Below are 19575 nucleotides of genomic sequence, written 5' to 3'. Positions count from 1 at the left end.
CGGCCCCTCCATGAGAGAATGATGAAACTTTCTACTTCCATACATATTTATAATCTCAGAAGCCCACAATGGCCGTTAGGCTCTGTCCTACAGCATCACTATGAGTTGGAATCAACTTGATGGCAGTGAGTTGCTGAATTTTAACCTCTGACAATCAAAAAGAATAACTTCCTGTTATAGCATTCAGGCCCCACCCACCAGGGGCACAGAATGAATATGATAGGTTAGTGGGTGTTTCTACCACGGCAGAGGCCTGAGTTCCTTTTTAGCCTGACGCTCGGCTGTCTCGGGAGTCCCAGGGTGCTCTGTAAAGTAGCATGTTTCCCAGAGACTGGGAGTGCTTTCCGGCTCTGCAGCTGCTGTTCTGTCTTCTCCTGGAGACCAGCATTCAAGGTACTTTTCACAAATTGTCCTCTTGGGGGTGGGGGTGGGGCACTGAAGGAATAGTCAGGTGGAAAGGGGAGACGTGATATGGCCTACTCGATGCAGCATCTCATCTCTAGGCAGCAGATACTTCCATCTCCGTGACAAGACTTGTGTTGAACCAAAGGAGCCTGCCTAGGCGTCAGAATTGGGCTTCATCTTCTTTGCTGGGGAGATGTGACAAAACGCATGACTGCCGGGGAGAAGGGGAAGTAGGTCTCTTATATGTAGTCTCGAGTGCTGTTTTGTGAAATTATGGGTACTTTTGTCTCCATTTTATGCCAAGAGGAAACTCCCCACTGATGGCTGCCACATCACGTGTGCTTAGGTATGCTCTGCTCTCTCAGACATTGGAGACTTTCTCCTCTACCTAAGCGATGGGATGTGTCCTGAGTTGAGGTAAATAATGTCATTGCCCCAAAGACAGATCAAAACTGCAAGGAAGAAAATTGCTCTCTTTAGCCATAGGCTTCTGAATGAGGAGCCGAGGTGCCTTGAAAGAAACCCAAATATCAGATAGTTATGCGTTAGAGTCTCCTCCTCTCATAAGGTTCTTTCCTGGCTCCCCTCGTGTGCCTAGGGGCTGGGCTAACTTTTCCTTTCTCTGTTACAGCAACTCAACGCTGTTTCTCTACCCAGTGCCTGTCTTCCCCGGCCAGCTGAGAAGCAAGAATGAAGTTTTTGCTTTTCTCACTAAACCCTGAAATGAAAAGCAAAACAAACAAACAAACAAAAGAAACAGTTGTCCTTGACTCACACTGACCTCCCAAAGTGTCAGGGCAGAAATGTGCTCTGAAAAATAAGGTTTTCAGAGGCTGCTGTTTTGGGAAGTAAATCACCAGGCCTTTTCTTCCCAGGCATTGCAAGGGGCACTCGAAGCTCCAAGCAAGTGTTTTGTTAGTCGCTGAGTGTGTTAACTGTTTGTACCCTCCAGGGACCCCTCCAGAGATATGTGAAGACATTTTTTATTTAAAGGGGTTTAATACTAACCAATCCTCAACTGATAAGATTGGCACAGGACTGGGCAGTGTTTTATTCTACTGTTCATGGAGTTTCCCCGAGTGGAAAGCCAATTCCGTGACAACTGACAACAGTGGTCACTACTACAAGGGGCTATACAGAGTCAAAGATGAGCAAACAGGAATATTGTACATCATCATAGCACCGTGATTAGATAGAACCCTTAGGGAAAGAGGCCTGGTAGCCTAATGAGTTAAATGTTGGGCTACTAACCATAACATCAGCAGTTCAAGCCCACAAGTTGCTCGTGGGCGAAAGATGAAGCTGCTCCTTCTTGTGAAAGTTGACTGTGGCAGAAACCCTAAGGGGTGGTTCTGCCTTGTCCTGTAAGGTTGCTCTAAGTCAGAATCAACTCAAGGGCGTAGGCATGGTTTTGGTTTTTAACTTTTATGGAGATGAGCGTGTGATGCTTGGAGGATGCCAGCTGGCCACTCAGGCAAGAACTCAGTGGGTGGCCTTACTTAAGGTCTGGCTCATGACTGTGGATTTAGGGCTATCAGGACATCTAAACTGCAACTAGTGAGGTGGCTAGCCAAGTCTTCATGTTTCAATTGATAACATTATCTCTCAAAAAGATTGAAGCATTCTCCTAAGGGTGCTTGGGTCTTACTCCCAAACTGTGCTAATGTGATTATGCCCTTTTTTTTTTCTTGCCTTTAAAAAAATAACAACTTTTTATTGTGAATTAGGTGAAAGTTTATGGTGCAGATCATCAATTTCGCATTCAAAATTCATACATGCTTTTTTTCAACTCACCTGTTTCGATAATGGCCAGCTTCCTCCTCGTGGTTGCTGTTTCCAGTCCTCCTTCTTTCCTAGCCCTCGACCTTGTCCTTCAGTGAATGTTTCTCTTTTGATCCTAAGGGGTTGATTATTCTACAATGGGGGTGAGTTCAGTTCCAAACCTGAATAGGGGCCACAGTACTGGGGCCCCCACCTCTCTCTATGTGGCCTGTAAGCTTTGGTCTCTTCTGTGATTTTGACATTTGTTCCACATATTTCACCTGCTCTATGGTCTTCTAATGTGAGCTCTGTCAGAGCAGTTGGCAGTGGTAGCTGGACACCATTGAGTTCTAGTCTCAGGATTGTGGAGGGTGATATTTGCACGACCCATTAGTTCATTAGACTAATTGTTTCAATATCTAATAATCATGCTTTCTTGAGATTAAATCCCAGGAAATGCCAAACCAAACTCAATGCTGAGAGCCGATTCCGACTCCCTATGGTACAAGATAGAACTGCCTCTGAGGGTTCCCCAGACTGTACCCCTTCCTTCTCCCATGGAATGACTGGTGGGTTCAAATTGCTGACCTTGCAGTTAGCAGCCAACACATAACCACTACACCACCAGGACTCCTGTCCAGAGAAACTAGATTGAGGTTGATGTATTTAATCTCTTCAAGTATGAATTATATCTACAGCTTGTCACTATTTTACCCCATTGACCACATCTCAAGGAGCCCTGGCATCACAGTGGTTAAAGAGCTTGATTGCTAACCAAACAGTTAACTGTTTGACCCTACCAATCACTCCATGGTGAAAAGATAGGGCAGTCTACTTCTGTAACAATTTACAAATTTGGAGATTCTAAGGGGGAATTTATATTCTGGAAGCCATTCCTGAACTCAAGTAATAGTCTCGCTCTACTGTACCCCTTTCCATTTCTTATTTTCCTCATTATAACCCCTAGCACCAATAGTGTAATTGTCTGATTAACTGTCTATACCCACTGAACTAGAAGCTCCCTACGAAGAGAAACTCTATTTATCTTGTTCATCAATGTACGTATGGCCTAACACATATGAAGTGCTTATTAAACATTTATTAAATGGATTAATAACTAAACAAATTGATGTATGTATGTATGGATGGATGGATGGATGGATGGATGGATGGAAGAAGAGAACTATGAGACATGATTTCAGCCATGCTGGGTCACAAAGCACTCCGATTGGTCCCATTGAATTCTTTCTCCAATTTCCCACAGTGGCTATTTCAAACCCTCAACCTTATCTTCATGGACCCTTACCTAAGTCTTCTACCCTCTATACAAAGAACTTGTCTCCTACTTCAAGGAAAATCTGAGGACTAGAGGTCATTGGGCAAGAAGTCCTGGATTTCATCTGCCAACTAGAAAGTTCTCTATGTTGCCCAGGGCCCTTTCTACCTTTTCTTCCCCAGATGCTGAGGTAGCCTTCTTTCCAGCCAAGACCCATGACTTCACCTCTGTCCTGAGTCCCTACAGTCATTCCCATTCCCTTTCATGTTTCCAATTTCTTTCCTATCCACTGACTCCCTTCCCGCAGTTTATCAATAGCATAAGTTTTTTCTTAAATAAAAACTAAAAACAAAACAAAATCTCCATCTCTCATGCTCCTTTGTCTATCACCCTACTGTTCTCCTCCCCACTCACACTTAAATTTACTAAACTAAACATTTTATTACCTTCCAATTTTTGTTTTCCATAACATTCTTGCCTTCTTGTGGTCTGGTCCCTCTGTGCTTCCCATTTCAGGGAATGCTTCCCTGTTCATCTTGTCACCCACGACAAAAGTCTGGGGTCTTTCTCGGTATTGCCAACCTGCTTCCTAAGAGGGCCTGCACATACGTCTAAAACAGTTGATTCCCTCAGTGAGTTTCAGATCACTGTACAGCAATATCTCTAAAACATTTCTTTTTCCTTTGCGAGGAGTTTTTCTGGAAATTCTATGACTCAGTTTCAGGGTGTCAGAATTTCCTCCCTGCAATCCTGGGTCCGTCCTGGGTGCACCCTTTGGTGTGACATCATAACTTTCTCTGGTGCTGATGCGCATGCTTTCCCTTTTGAGTTCTGCTTTTCTGCATTAACAAAAAGCATGGGTGGGTACCAGCAGGATATTATTTTCAGTGATACAGATATAGTTCTTTTTTTTAATCTTAAGCATCTAGGCATATTACCAACTACCCCTTAATGTGGGATTCTTTCAAAATAGTAGCTTTCTTTCCCTACCTTCTAAAAACGCAATTGTTAGGAACTGCGAAAATGGCAGGGGGGCTGATTTTGTCCCCTCTAGGCTGCAGTTTAACATCCCTTTCAACAATTACAAGTAAAAACAACAGGCGAAACCACCCCCAAATCAAAATATTCACTTCCTATGCCCCTTCCTCTGTTCTTTTAGAAAACTCCATGCTTCCAAGAGTCTAGAGCCATAGCAACAAATCCCACTCCTGATGCCACCCCTGAACACAGCCTCGAGCTCCATTTGGCCTCTTGTGGCTACACAAAAGGAAAAGCAAATCCGTCTCCATACTGGCCCAAGGCCGATTGCCATCAGGTAGAGAAAGGTCAGATAGACCACCACTCTCCATCTTTTTTTACCCTATTCTTACACCCACTGTTCCTCCCAGAACACTCTACTACTCTGCTGGATTGAATAACCTATTGCGATGGCCACACAGGGCTTAGACAATATTCACAATTATAGGGGGTTAATTAGGAAGTTAACAGTTCAGGATCATCAATTATTAAGAATGTAGTCTTTAGTCCACATTAACACCTCTCCTCAACTCAAACCCAGTCACTGGTCCTCAGCCTCTCAGACATAAGGTCCTTTGGCTTCTGCCTCCATAGGCCAGGAAACTTGCTCACAGCTCTGCCCTTAGACTCCTAAACTCTGCCCCTCTGCTGTGTCTCACAGTCTCTTTGCCTCCACCTCTGGTCTTAGTGGGGCATGGCCTCTTCTTCCTCCACCACTTCAGGCAGGGATTTCAAATGTGCTCCACTGGTGGCTCTTCTTCCTCAATGGCTCCAGAATTCTCTCTTCCTCCTCTTGAGATGCTGTCTGATACACAGGATAATGCCCACTCAAACTGACCAATCCCCTATTCACATGGTCCCCCGCAGGCATCTGGTGAAAGTTACAGAGACAGGGATAGAAGAGCCATATTAAGAAAGTTCCCTTCACCATAGGAATATGTCAAGATTTTAATAACATGATTTAAAATTTGAGGGAAAATACTTAACTATGTTAGGATTGACCAGCCCCTAACACATCATCATGGGTCCAGTAGGTGCAATTGTACAGTCATAATAAGTAAAGATTATAGTAAAGTCATAAGAGCATGAGAGATAGGAGAGAGCTTGAAATAGTGGAGTCAGACACATTTCATGGTAGCATGCTCACCTCAGCCTCACTTGGTGGTCCACGTGGAGAGAGAGAGAGAGACAGAGAGATTTATTGCTAACCAAAGCTTTTCTATTCCCTGGGGACATGCAAGCCCCCTAATTACAGATGAAGACATACATCACAGGAAAGGGTTGTGCTATAGGTAGTACAGTAATGGGAGGGGGTGATCTAGGGGTATCCATGTAATAGGAAAGGGAGGTAACAGAGGTATACATGTGACAAGATGGACGGATCCTAGATTCAGGGAGGCAGATAAATTTTGGATATCACTGAGCCAGGTTGACTTGTTCTCTAGCTCACTATAGAAAACATTATCAGTAGGGTGTAAAACCCACCTACAGGAACCAGACTAATGGTCACAAGCCTTTTAGGTCACAAGCCCATTGTCCTTAACAGCAGGGAGTGGGCCCTACTTGTGGTGGGACCAGACAGTAGTCTGGCAACTGACTGCCTTCAGGGAGGTAACTTGACAATTCTGTTAGACAGGGTTCTTTAGAGAAACAAAAACAGAATGCTAGTGTATATATATATATACACACAAATAGATAGATATATAATATAAGAAATAAACAGTTAATTAAATGGCTCAGTTAGTACAGTTAGTACAAATGGCGCAGTGCAACTCACTCCCGAGAGACAGTTGTGAGACACTGGCAGTCTTTCAAGTCTTGAGGGCTGCTGGGTAGTCCTCTGTAGAGCAATTCAGGCTATCTGGCCACAGGCAGCAAAGAACAAGGCAGGTCACCAACAGCCAGCCAGATGACAGTGTCCGACAGTCCCCAGCTCAAGAGATATAAAATCCAATGGCGTGGCAAAGCAGGTCTTGAAGGAACTTCAAATTACAGCAACACAGTCAACGGGTTAGGTGTCCCACAGGTAGTGTAGCTTGCAAATTGAGGCAAAGAACAAGCAAGGCAGCTGCACTGTGGTCTGATGATCAAAGAGCAAGAGACTAAAAAGGCAAGGCTCACAGAGCCACTTATCTCTCTGCCCTTTGATTAATCCTACATGTGTTTATCAGCCAGGTTGGCACAATAAACTAACTACCTCAACAATCATTTACCATTAGCTGCAAGCAGTGTCCTAAGTCTAACATATATTTGGGGGAGATGACTTGGGAGAAACCTTTCTGTTTCCCACATAACTATACATAGTCAAAACCTCAATCTGTATATTTATCTCTCTGAATTAATTAGAGAATTATGTTAGCAGAATATCTAACCCTTTCTCAATCCCAATTTGTATTATAATATTTCTGCATCAATATTGTAATCTATATAAGTAAAATTATTCCATGTTTCTTCCATTTGTGAGTATAGAATATTCTCAGGACTAGATTATATTTTTTATGGTCAGCCAAGCATTCTTTCTACTGCTTCTACAGGTTTATACTGCTTTTCAAAACCCACATTTAATTAGATATTTCATAATAAAATTCACTTTCCTTTTAGCATCTTTAAGTGAGGCTCCTGAAGCTGTTGAGTATACATTTCAAGGTTAAGTTTATATGCTTTGTATTGACTCATAGGGATTCAAGATATTTATTTTAAAACAACAAACTCACTGACCCCCTCTGGGTCTCTGAGACCTGTAATTGGTTGGGAGTAGAACGCCTACCTCATCTTTCTCCTGTGGAGCTGCTGGTGGTTTCAAACTGCCAACTATGTGGATTGCAGCCCAACTTGTAAACAACTATGCCACCAGGAGTCCTTAGAGATATTTATAGATATGTGGAACTTTGAGGGCTATTCTCTATACCCTCCTATGTTGTTTCTTTCGGGAATTCTTGGGCAACTTTCCCCTACTCTTCAGCTTTCTAGGCCACACTGCTGTGGTGAGGTCCCACTGAGTCCGTTCTTATGGGAACCCTGTGTCCAGTAGGATGACATGCTGCCATTCTTACAAATGCTGCCGTCTTTGAACCCATTGGTATGACTGTGTTAACTCGTCTTGTTGAGGGGCTTCCTTTTTTTCACTGACCCTCTACCAACACGATGTCCTTCTCCAGGGAATGCTCAGTCCCTCCTGGAATCACGGCCAAAGGCAATGAGATGCAGTCTTACAATCTTTTCATCTATGGAGCATTTTGGTTATAGTTCTTCTAAGATTTGCTTGTTGTTGTTTTTTTTGTCTCATTAGTTATCTTTTATTCATTTACTTAGGACACCACTGGCCTGGTTTAGACACAATATCATGATTAAAAAAAACACAGTCTACTGGTTAAAAGTAATTAATTATAGCTCAAATCTCTACCTGAAAGTTTGTAGAAGAGTTCAAGAGACTATAGTTTGTCTGTGGAACATTTCTTATAATCCTGTTTCCTGCCCTCTTTCGTATTTTCAAACGATTCCTAACCAGCCACTATGCAGAAACTCCCATTCTGTTGAGCCTTTGTGTGATAGCACCTCTTTTTCTTAAGCACAACCTGAGTGGCCCTTGTTTGCTTCCCCCCTGCCTTTTCAGGCTACACTATTCTTAAGAAAGAGGGAAGAGAGAGAAGTAAAACACACTTTTGCCTGGCATGAAGTAATGGAGGAAAGACAGTTGAGAACATGTGTGTATACATTGTGTCCTTGTTACACACGCATCCATTCAATCATTCATTTATTTGCTGAATCTGTGATAATTACAAAATATGAGCCTAGTACTATGGGGATACGACTGAGATGTTTACTGTCTTAGTGATTATGAGTCTGCTACAATTTCTCCCCTTTCCCTCCAGCTTCTATTTGAAGTTCTGAGCAGGTTCGGGACCCCTTTGCCAAATCTTCTTATTCTGATAGAGTGGACTCCATAACTGTAAAAAGAAAGGATGTAAATTATACCTGCTTCTGGTCCATGATGTGAATCAAAATACTCAATTTCTCATCCCTCTTACCACAGCGAAGCTTCAGGGACAGTTTCTGGTCTTACAATGATACTGGGGCTTTTCTTACTTTGTCATCACATACCCTAGACCAGTAATCTGGCTTTATGTTATTTCCTAAGTGTACTGATATCTATCACTTTTAGGCCATAAAGTTACAAATGAATGCTTACTCATTAGGCCCCTTATTCCTCATTTTTCACTCTTTCAAATTCTGATTCATGTCCACAAAATATATTATTAGTCTAGTCCCTATTTTACTTGTTTTATCACTGTATTTGGTGCAATAAAGTAAGTTCAACCAGGAATTGTTAAGTCTCTCAATATTTTTAGACATAATACTAGGTGGTGTTGATACAAAAAAAAAAAGGACATAGATAAAAATAATGAAACAATAACAGTACATATACTCTTTATTGAATGGCTATTAATCTTCTAGGTATTACTGTCAGAATTTTTGCATCAATTATTTAATCTTCACAATATCTATGAGAGAAATACTATCAGCAATTCATTTTAAAGATGTAACCACAAAAGCGTGGAGGTTAGCTAACATGTTTAAGTTTACATAGCCTATAAGTGGCAGAGGCAGAGCCTGAATGAGGCAGTGTGATTCTAGAGCTTATACTTTTCAACATGGTGTTTTGAGCAAAAGGGAATAAGATTCATAAAACTAGTGTGTGTGTGTGTGTGTGTGTGTGTGTGTGTGTGTGTGTGTTTGAGTGTTTTACACTCTAGTGATAGAAGCAGGTCCAAACCTAAACCAAACCCAAACTGTCATCAATTCCGTTCCAACTCACAATGACCCTATAGGACAGAGTAGAACTGCCCCTTTGGGTTTCCGAGACTATAAATCTTTATGACAGCAGACAGCCTCATCTTTCTCCCTCAGAGCAGCTGATGGATTTGAACTGTTGGCCTTGCAGTTAGTAGCCCAATTGTGTAACCTACCTCACCACCAGGGCACCTTTTAGAGGCAGGTAGTAGATGTTAAGAAGATCATTTCACTATAACATGGATCCTAAGATATAGCAAGCACAGAATGTATATCTTTCTGCCCCTCCCCCTCCTTCCTTAACCACTTTTGTGGCTGTGATTCTAAAAGGAAAGTGACCATAGTGACTAGCTGTGTCTTTTAATGAGAGATAAATAGGTGATTAATGTGTAAGGTGACCAGATGTTAACATTGGTAAAGCGGGACACCATTGATAAAACACATATCCTGGCGAAATAGCCACATGGCAGTTGAAAACCGTATACCCTAGCTTGTCGTGCATTCTTTCCAAAAATCGGGACTTTTTAAAAATGCCGTGGGACACGGGAAAAATTGTTAAAAATCGGGACTGTCTCGCCAAAAGTGGGACGTCTGATCAACTTATTAATGTGGGGTATGCTATTTCTCAAAGATATACCTAAGACCTATTGGAGAATTTGCCAAGGATGATCTCGGTCAGTTGTCAAGTCGATTAGGGAGAGAATTTTTTCCCTGGGGTACATTTGGTAATGTCTGAAGACAATTTGAATGCCACACCTGGAGATATGCTATTGGAATTTGGTGGGTGGAAGCCAAGGATGCTGTTTAACATTCTAAAATACACAGAATACCCTCCTCCCCCCACCCCCCATTGAAGAATTACCCAGACTAAACTGCCAATAATGCAGAAGATGAAAAACCCTGATTCAGGCCATTTATTACCACAGACTTCCAGTAATTCATACACAAACAAGTACCAAGGTGAGAGCGTGTCTGGAAAATGTCTAGTGATTTTAAAATCCTAGAGGGACCAACCTGTGGGCCTATATGCTCCAAGAAGTCAGAGACTGTTGGTATCACTCATTGCTGATAACCAAAGCCCTGCCCCGTCGCAGACACAGTGGTTGTTCAAAATTTTCCTTTGACTGGCATGAATGTGTGAGAAGAATGGGCAAATATAGATCAATTTAAAACACCGGGTAAATAAATGCCTGCTTGTATCAGTACACAAGTATATGCATACCTGACGCGTGGTAAGTGCAGAAGGAGCAGATGAGTTGGTTGGAAAATGGGTAAAGAGAAACTTGAAAGCCTTGGAGATACAGGTATTTGTATCTGTTGGTGTTGAAAGTTATACTTTAGGCAAGTCATGTTTTATAGGGCAAATAGAGAACTGTGTCTTTATATCCTCCAGAGAGGGGAGGATTTCTTAAATAAAACATTTTAAGTTGAGATCCAAACAAAACAAAAAGGTTATGTCTTGGAAAAGAATATGTGTTGCAGAGCATGAAGAGCTCTAAAGATACATAGATATAGGTATAGATGATACAGATCTCCAACCAGACCCAGATCTAGATCTGATGTTGAAGAGCAAGACATCATACAGCCGCAGAGGAGACCAAGTGAAATAGGTCAAATGCCCTCCTTCCTCTCTTGTAGCTTCTTTCTACTATTCTTTCTCAATAGTTATGCATTTCAGTAATGTATATATTTTGTTCTCCTCTCTCCACAAACATAGAACAATGTTTTCTTCCTCTTGAACCTTCTAGAGATAATCTTTTTCTTCTCCTTGCTTTAAACAAGCAAGGTTTGTTGGAACATAAAGCCTGTGCAATTTGAAGTACTCTTTAACAACAAGAAAACAGGCACCAAATTGTAAAGATAGACAGGACTAAAAATGATGCTAATTAAAATGGGAAAAATAAGTTACAATGAATCATAAAATGTTAAAAGAAAATCCTTGAAGTCTGGGTCACTTGTCCTTACCACTTTCTCTAACGTCGGTCTCTCTCTGTGTCTCTCTGATCTGGTTGACAGCTCCTTCAGATTTGGCAAATGAAATCAACGTGATTGCGGGACACAATGTGAACCTGAGTGGCACCATGCTTGTGCCTGGTAGATACACATCTTTCGCCTGGATTTATGCCACTGACCAGAAGATTATAGAATGGTATGGGAACAATGAGACTAAACGCTTTGAATCTAAACTTCAGGACAGAGTTCGTCTTGATGACCATGGTACGCTGTTCATCAATAAGGTCCAGAAAAACGACAGCAGCACCTATACCCTGCAGGTGTTGTGGATAGGTGGGGAAGAACAAGAATGGGCAATCCAACTGCAGGTGTACGGTGAGTGAGGGAAGCCAAAAGAGGCTCCACTTGATGACTGGGAGGCTTCCTGGGGTCCTGAGCACATTCTTATGGAGGAAAGATGCAATTCATTTCTCCGAGAACCTTTTATTTGGGTATGGTCTGGGACAGCAGGCCCCACAACCTATCACCCTGAGAGAGCTAAAACCTCTTCTGAAGTCACTGGGACTAAGATTGATAAACAAGGAAAACAATGGAGATGAATTCTTCTCTATTTCCTTCGTTCTCTCCCATCTATTAACCCAAATCAGTTCTGAGTTCACTCTAATTGTATCTCTGAACAAATACTTCATCTACTTTGAGAAAAAGAAGATAGACTAGAGACAAGGTAGGTGGAATGATGTCGGCATAAACCAGCCCCTAGCACATCATCATGGGTCCGGTAGGCACAATTGTACAGTTAATATATATAAAGATTATAATAAAGTCATAGAGCGCATGAGAGATAGAAGAGAGATTGAAATAATGGAGTCAGACACATTTCATGGTAGCATGCTCACCTCAGCCCCTCTTGGTGGTCTATGTGGAGATAGGGGCAGGGGAAGGAGGACAAGGGGAAAGGGAACAAGGGGAAAGGGAACAGGGGAGCGAGGACAGGAGAGGAGAGAGGGAACCAATGAGAGGCCAAGAGTGGGGAGCCCAAGAGAGCTCTTTACTGCTAGCCCAAGTCTATATCTCTTTGGGGAGTGGGGGCATGAAAGCCTCCTAATTACAGGTGAAGACATATGTCACAGGAAGGGGTTGCACTAATCTAGGGACACACATGCAATAGGAAGAGGAGGGATTGGGGGCACATGTGACAAAAAGGGTGGATCCTAGATTCAGGATGGCAGCCTAACTTTGGATGTCACTGAGCAGGTTTGAGCTGGTCTCTGGATCTCCATAGAAACCATTATCAGGACGGTGTAAACCCCACCTCCACAACCAAGCTAATGGTCACAAGCCTTTAGGGAGAAGTAGCCCATTGTCCTTAACAGCAGGGAGCAGGGCCTCCCTGTGGGACCATGAAGTTAGTTGTCTGACAACTGAATGCCTTCAGGGAGGATGTCTTTAAGCATCTGACCTCCCCCCATATGCTAGCAAAAGGCCCCTAATGTTTGGCATGTCTTTGGGGGAGGCAAAGCTGGGGAAAAGTCTCTTTATAATCCCACATATTGAGACAAGAACTAAGAAGGAGGGCTTTCAACTTTTCAGATTGGGTTCAATAAAGTCTCAATGCATTAATACTGCCACTCATGGGTCCTGCTTGACCAGTGTCTATGGGCTAAGGATAAGATATTATACTGGGAGTTAGACAGACCTGGGTTCAGAATGTAGGTTAGTCACTTACTAGCTCTGTGACTTTGAACAAATATCTTAACATCTTAGCTCGTGTCAGGCAAGGCTTTTTAGTATAGCAAGCCACAGAAACCAATTCAATGTAACTTTAGCAAGAAAGGGTTATTCATTTCAAGGAACTAGAGTTATTCACAAAAATGTAAGGTGTTTGAAAGAATCCGGAAGGGCTAATGGGAGGGAAGAATAGTGACTAGGGCCAGTGCAGAGTTGCCAGCTTAAGGGTCCGTAAACTGCACTTAGGGATTCCCATAGTCCGAACAGTTTATCTCCCCAGAGATCACAGAGACTTTTGTTATCTCTCAGTTTAAATTCTCAAGAGAGAAAAACTGATTGACCTAGATATGTGTGTCTTGCAGACATCGCAACTATTTAGAGTCCAGAGGTCTACATTAGATAAATCGGAAACACGGCACCAGGGAGCCCTCTCTGAAATTAAAGTGGGCAATTATTAGAGAATGGTGATGGGACAGACCTCTAAGAGGGGTGCTCACCTCGGAGTCTTGAAACCAACACAGAATGAGGGTAATCACATCTACCTTTCACAGCGTTAGGAGGACAAAGTAGATCATGAAAATGAGTATATTTTCAGAACACAAAAACACAGTACAAATGTATTTTATATATTCAGATTTCACCAACCCAGATCTCCCTGTGTAAGAGGCCAGACTCCACCTCTCACACATTATTCTACATGGTTGAAATTTGGAATGCCCTGGAAGAAGGAAAATTGTAAAAACAGTAGAGTTCTGATAATTCAGGTTCCTGAGCGAGGGGTGAGGGGAACCCTCGGTCTGTGTACGGGTTCTGCATGACCACCATGAAGTGTTCTGGAATTCCCATTCTTCACAATGTTATATATAATTTGTTTGGGTCCACATAGTCAAATGTCTTTGTATGGTCTCTAAAACACAGTTAAACATATTTTTGTTATTCTCTCCTTTCAGCTAAGATCTACCTAACATCAGCAATAATATCTCTCCTTCCTCATCCTCTTCTAACTTGGCTTAGGTTTCTGGCAGTTCACTGTTGATGTACTGCTGCAACTGTTTTTAAAATTCAACAAAAATTTACTTGTGTGTATAGTAATGATAGTGTTCAATAATTTCTTTCATGTAGGCTTTGTTGCTTCTGAGCTAGATGGCCACTTGTTTACCTTCAAGCCTTTAAGACACCACACGCTATATCTTTTGATAGCCGAGCACCATCAGCTTTCTTCAACACTTTTGCTTATGCACCCATTTGTCTTCAGTGATCATGTCAGGTGAGCACACAATGATATGATTTTTTGTTCTTTGATGTCTGATCCCTTCGACACCTCGTGATCACCGCCCACCCCCCTATCATGATCCCAATTCTACCTTACAAATCTGGCTAGACCAGAGGATGTACACTGGTACAGATAGGAACTGGAAACACAAGGAATCCAGGACAGATGATCCCTTCAGGACCAGTGCTGAGAGTGGTGATACCGGGAGGGTGAAAGGATGGTGAGGTGAAAAGGGGGAACCAATTACAAGGATCTACATATAACCTCCTCCCTGGGGGATGGACAACAAAAAAGTGGGTGAAGGGAGATGTTGGACAGTGTAAGATATGACAAAATAATAATAATAATGTATAAATTATCAAGGGTTCATAAGAGAGGGGGTGCAGGGAAGGAGGGTGGAAAATGAGGACCTGATACCAAGGGCTCAAGTAGAAAGCAAATATTTTGAGAATGATGATGGCAACAAATGTACAAATGTGCTTGACACAGTGGATGTATGTGTGGATAGTGATAAGAGCTGTATGAGCCCCCGATAAAATGATATAAAAATTTGTTTTAATTATAACAAAAAAAAGAAAAGAAAGAATAGTGTTCAATAATTTCTACATTCTGCTACATCACCTTTATTTGGAATGGGCACAAATATGGATCACTCCAATTAGATTGGCTAAAAGGAGCCCTGGTGGTCCAGTGGTTAAGAACTGGTACGGTGGCTGCTAACTGACAAATTGGTAGTTTGAACCCATCAGCTGTTCTCTGGGAGAATGATGTGACTATCTGCTTCCTCAAAGATTACAGCCTTGAGACTTCTGGCAAGATGGTGGATGAGATGTATATGTTATCAAGACCCTCTAAAACAAAGACGTGGGAGACTAAATGAAAGAGATGTGGATAGTGATCCTGGAACTCTGAGCTTCAGAATAGGGATGCGATTGAATACTAACTATGAGAAGAGACAGATGAGTGACCTGTTGACTGACCTGACATGGCACTTCAACCCCTTATCCACCTTGCCCACAATTCCACTGTTAGTTATATACCCAGGGGCTTTGAAAGTAGAGACATAAACAGACATGTGTATACTAATGTTCAGCGCAGCAATATCCACAATAGAAAAAAGGTGGAAACAATCTAAATGCCGTCAATAGATCAATAAAATGTGGTGCCTACATTCAATGAAATCCTACTTGTAAGAGAATGACGTCCAGATACATGCAACAATATGGACAGAGCTTGAAGACAGTATGGTGAGTGAATGAGTCCACCACAAAAAGACAAATGTTGTATGACCTCGCGTATATAAAAATGTACAACCCCATTTATATGAAAAATAGGAAAATATAAACTGTATAGAGACCAAAGCTTACTAATGGTTAAGGGGAGCAGAATAGAAAGGAAAAGGAGGGAGATGATTATTGTTTATAAACCACTGAGTTTTTGCTCTCTCTCTCTCTCTCTCTCTTTTAATAACAATTAAAAATCACATTAAGGGTGAAAGTTGCAAAGGTGATTAGTTTAATTGCTGTCATTGACTTGAACACCCTAAGAAGATGAATTGACAGAGGTGCATGACAGGGATATTTGCAGCTACAAAAACAGTAGCAGCTGAGGCTGCTTATGTGAAACCAAACACCTCATGGGATTTGGTTTTTGTTTGGAGGTTTAGGGGGCACAATTTCCCAGCACCTCCGAGTTAATCAGCTTAAAATCATGTTTAATGCTTCTGTTCCACCTCCTCATTTGTGGTGTAGTACCTGGCGTCTTTCAAACTTGCAAGAGTCCACCCAAGGTACAGCAATTGATCTCCATTTGCCTGGAGCAACCAAGGACAGTCAGAAGTGGACGAGCATATGAGATGTGTAACATGAAGAATCCTGATGAAAAGGGGGAAACTGCCAAGTAGAATTTTAAATTCTCATAGAATCCCACATTTCTAGAGCCATGATGTAGTATTAAATTAAAAAGATGGCGCGGGGGAGTGGGGTGCCAGCCCCCACCCGCTGCTACTAATATTACTACTACTTGGATTCAGTAAGTACAATTGTATGGTTGAGATATATAAGCATTATATTCAAGTCATTGAGAATATGAGAGATAATACAATAATACAGCCAGGCATGTTACATGGTACCATTGCTCACCTCAGCCCAGCATGGTGGTCCACGTGGAGAGAGGGGGAAGGGAAGGAGGGGAAGGGCACAAGGGAGAGGGGAGTGACCAGGGAGTGAGCAGCAAGGAGCTGAGAGTCAGAGAGAGCTCTATATTGCTGACTCACACCTATATACCTTTTGGGGGCATGCCAGCCCACTAATTATAGGTAGAGACACATGTCACAGGAAGGGGCTGCACTATAGGTTGCACAGTAATGAGGGGTTGGTCTAGGGGGTGGTCTCTGGGTCTCCATAGGAACCATTATCAGTAGGATGCGAACTCCTCCTACAGGAGCCTGTCCATTGTCCCCAGAGGCAGGGAGCAGACCCACCCTGTGAAGGGATGAGAGCAGTCTGGCAACTGATTGCCCTCAGTGGGGGAATGCCTGCGCATCTGACCTCCCCCCACACCATGACCCTGGGTAAACCCCTGAAACGTCCTGGGATTATCTTGAAACCTTAAACTAAAAATTATCCCACAAAGTCTTTAATCCAAGCTGTTGTTTAGCTTAACTAGTAATGCATATTAGCCTTGAGTGTTGTGCTTTTTAAAAAGACTTATCAAGATCAGATGAAGTTGACAATAGCAATTCAAAAACTTAGAGAGGACACGGGTGGGGTGGGGTGGGGGCAGTGAATTCATGAGAGTGTGGGTGGTTGCCTAAGTTAAAGATGGTCATTGTCACATGTAGAAGTTTTTGAGTGGGTGTTTGTTCTACTGTATGTGCTCAATAGCCACAGCTCAACAATACACTCAACAGCAATTAATAACAAATAAAATTAATGTTGAAAACATCAGACTAGCTAAAAATCCATAATCAATCTGGCTTCAGCATAGTCTTTTGGAGGGCTTAACCTCGTAAGGAAACCTTCTTCAGCTCACCCTAGGCTTTTCTGATAACTCTAACTGGGCTTCTTGGAGCGAGAAACGGTCCAGCAGGCTCAGCGAATCCTGTCCACACCATGCTCTGTGCTGTGCTGTGGGAAATGAGGAAGTATGACATGAGACTAGAACACAGGAAATGATGAAAGGCTATATTAAAATCCGTTAAAACATGCAGGGAGTGCTCTGAGACAGATTCATAGAAGAGATAGAAGTGAAATTCAAATTAGTATGGTTTGAATAGCCCCTCCATGTGTAAAAACCAGAGGCAAGCGCAGACAGGGAAAATTCTGCTACACTGTATGCCATCTGAGTCATTCTGATTCTGCCAGGGTTTTGACCAATGTCTGAACTCAAAAATAGCCCACAAAGTCTTTAAATCACACACTAGTTTAGCCTAAGTCACCAAGAACATTAGCCTTGAGTGTTGTGCTCCAAGTGCAGCCGTCACCTGTCTGTGATGGCATATGTAGTGCTCTGATGCAGAACAGAGGTCAATGGCTCCCAAAGTAAGGTAGGTCAGGAAGAAAAACCCAATGATTGACTTCTGACAATTAGCCGATGTACACCCGATGGATCACATTAAAACTGGTCTGCTACTGATCCTAGATATGACACAGGCCTGGACAGCACTTTGACCCATTTCGCGGGGGTCATATGAGTCAGGGCTGACACAAGGGCAGCTCACAACAGCAGCAACAGATGAAAGCTTCCAGTGAAAAGCAGGCTGCAATTACAGTACTTCAGTTTGTGGAAGTACTGCCATTATCCTGCTGAGAGAAAAAGCCATATTGGCCGGCTCTGGTTAAAAAAAAAAAGAAAGAAAGCTTCCAGTGAATCTCAGGTAAACTCAGCTCTAGCCAAGGAAGGACCAGGAGGTGAAGTGTCCGCTCATCCAACCAGGCAGCAGAACCACAGAACACACAGTCTCTTGTTACAAAAAACCTACAGTTACAGACCACTTCCCATAACGCCTAGCATACGAGAAGTCTGAGGTAGTCCTCCCTCAACACAAGACCACTTTGTTCCTATAGCCCGGCATTCTGTGATGCTCACCTTCCCAACACTATTGCTGAAGAAAAAATGGATACATAAACAAAGGTGGCGAAGAAAGATGCTGCTGCCTGGCTATCGAAAAATATAGCATCTGGGGCAGGGGTCCTCAAACTTTTTAAACAGGGGCCAATTCACTGTCCCTCAGACCCGCTGGAGGGCAGGACTATAGTTTTAAAAAAAACTATGAACAAATTCCTATGCACACTGCACATAGCTTATTTTGAAGTAAAAAAACAAATGGGACAAAAACATCCGGCGGGCTGGATAAATGTCCTCCGCGGGCCATAGTTTGAGGATGCCTGATCTGGGGTCTTCAAGCCTTCTAGATAAATAAGGCGCCATCTAGCTGAGAAGCAACAAAGCCCACATGGAAGAAGCACACCAGCCTGTGTGTCGACGGCATCAGTATCAGGCGTCAAAATCCAGAACAAACAATCATGTCAATGTGAATGAGAGGGAGTGCAGAGTGGAGACCCAAAGCCCACCTGTAGACAATTGGACATCCCTTACAGAAAGGTCACAGGAAAGAGAAGAGCCAGTCAGGATGTGTTATAGCACCGATGAAATATACAGCTTTCTTCTGGTTCTTTAATGCTTCCATTTCCCCAGTTCTACCTTACAAATCCTGCTAGATAAACCCCTCAGGATGAATAATAAGAATAGTCATACCAGAAGGGGAAAGGGAAGGTGTGAGTAGAAAAGGGGAACTGAACACAATGATCTACATATAACCCACTCCCGGGGGACAGACAACAGAAAAGTGGGTGAAGGGTGATATCGGTCAGTATAAGACATGAAAAAATAATAATAATTTATAAATTAGCAAGGGTTCATGAGGGAAGGTGAGGGAGGGAGAAATACTAAGGGCTCAAGATTTGAAAATGATGATGGCAACATATGTACAAATGTGCTTGACACGATGGATGGATGGATTCATTGTGATAAGAGCTGTAAGAGCCCCCAATAAAATGATTTTTTTTTAAAGAAATAAAAGTTTGAGGCATATAATAACAATAGGATACTACTTTGCCAAACACATCAAAACACTTTTATTATTACTGTTACCATCTTAAAGCTATTTTAGTGTATCTGGAAGTGTTTCATGTTTTCATGCTGAGATAGTTAGTTTATTGTGCCAGCCTGGTCGATAAACATAAGTGGGATTAATTGAAGGGCGGAGAGATAAATGGCTCAGTGAACCTCACCTTTCTTGTCTCTCACTCTTTGATCATCGGACCAGTGTGCAGCTGCCTTGCTTGTTCTGTGCCTCAATTTACAGGCT

The 19575-nt window shown here is 42.4% G+C and overlaps 1 protein-coding gene and 1 pseudogene across 1 annotated transcript in view; both read left to right on the top strand.

Annotated features, from left to right (window-relative positions):
* Nucleotides 1-314: 314 nt before the first annotated feature.
* CD48 (CD48 molecule) overlaps nucleotides 315-19575 on the top strand; it is a 24136-nt gene continuing 4875 nt past the window's right edge. The window contains exons 1-2 of the mRNA XM_045298504.1: nucleotides 315-393; nucleotides 11267-11578. Of these exons, the coding sequence (XP_045154439.1) occupies nucleotides 318-393; nucleotides 11267-11578 (388 nt within the window). The 5' untranslated portion in view covers nucleotides 315-317. The remainder of the gene's footprint in view (nucleotides 394-11266; nucleotides 11579-19575) is intronic.
* On the top strand, nucleotides 17957-18031 carry LOC115872578 (annotated as a pseudogene).

Source organism: Echinops telfairi, unplaced genomic scaffold (genome assembly GCF_000313985.2).
Source record: "Echinops telfairi isolate 266 unplaced genomic scaffold, ASM31398v2 ScPeMD7_7425;HRSCAF=8463, whole genome shotgun sequence".
NCBI lineage: Eukaryota > Metazoa > Chordata > Mammalia > Afrosoricida > Tenrecidae > Echinops > Echinops telfairi.
Note: the sequence above shows the minus strand (reverse complement) of the source record. Positions and strands in the feature narration are given on the sequence as shown.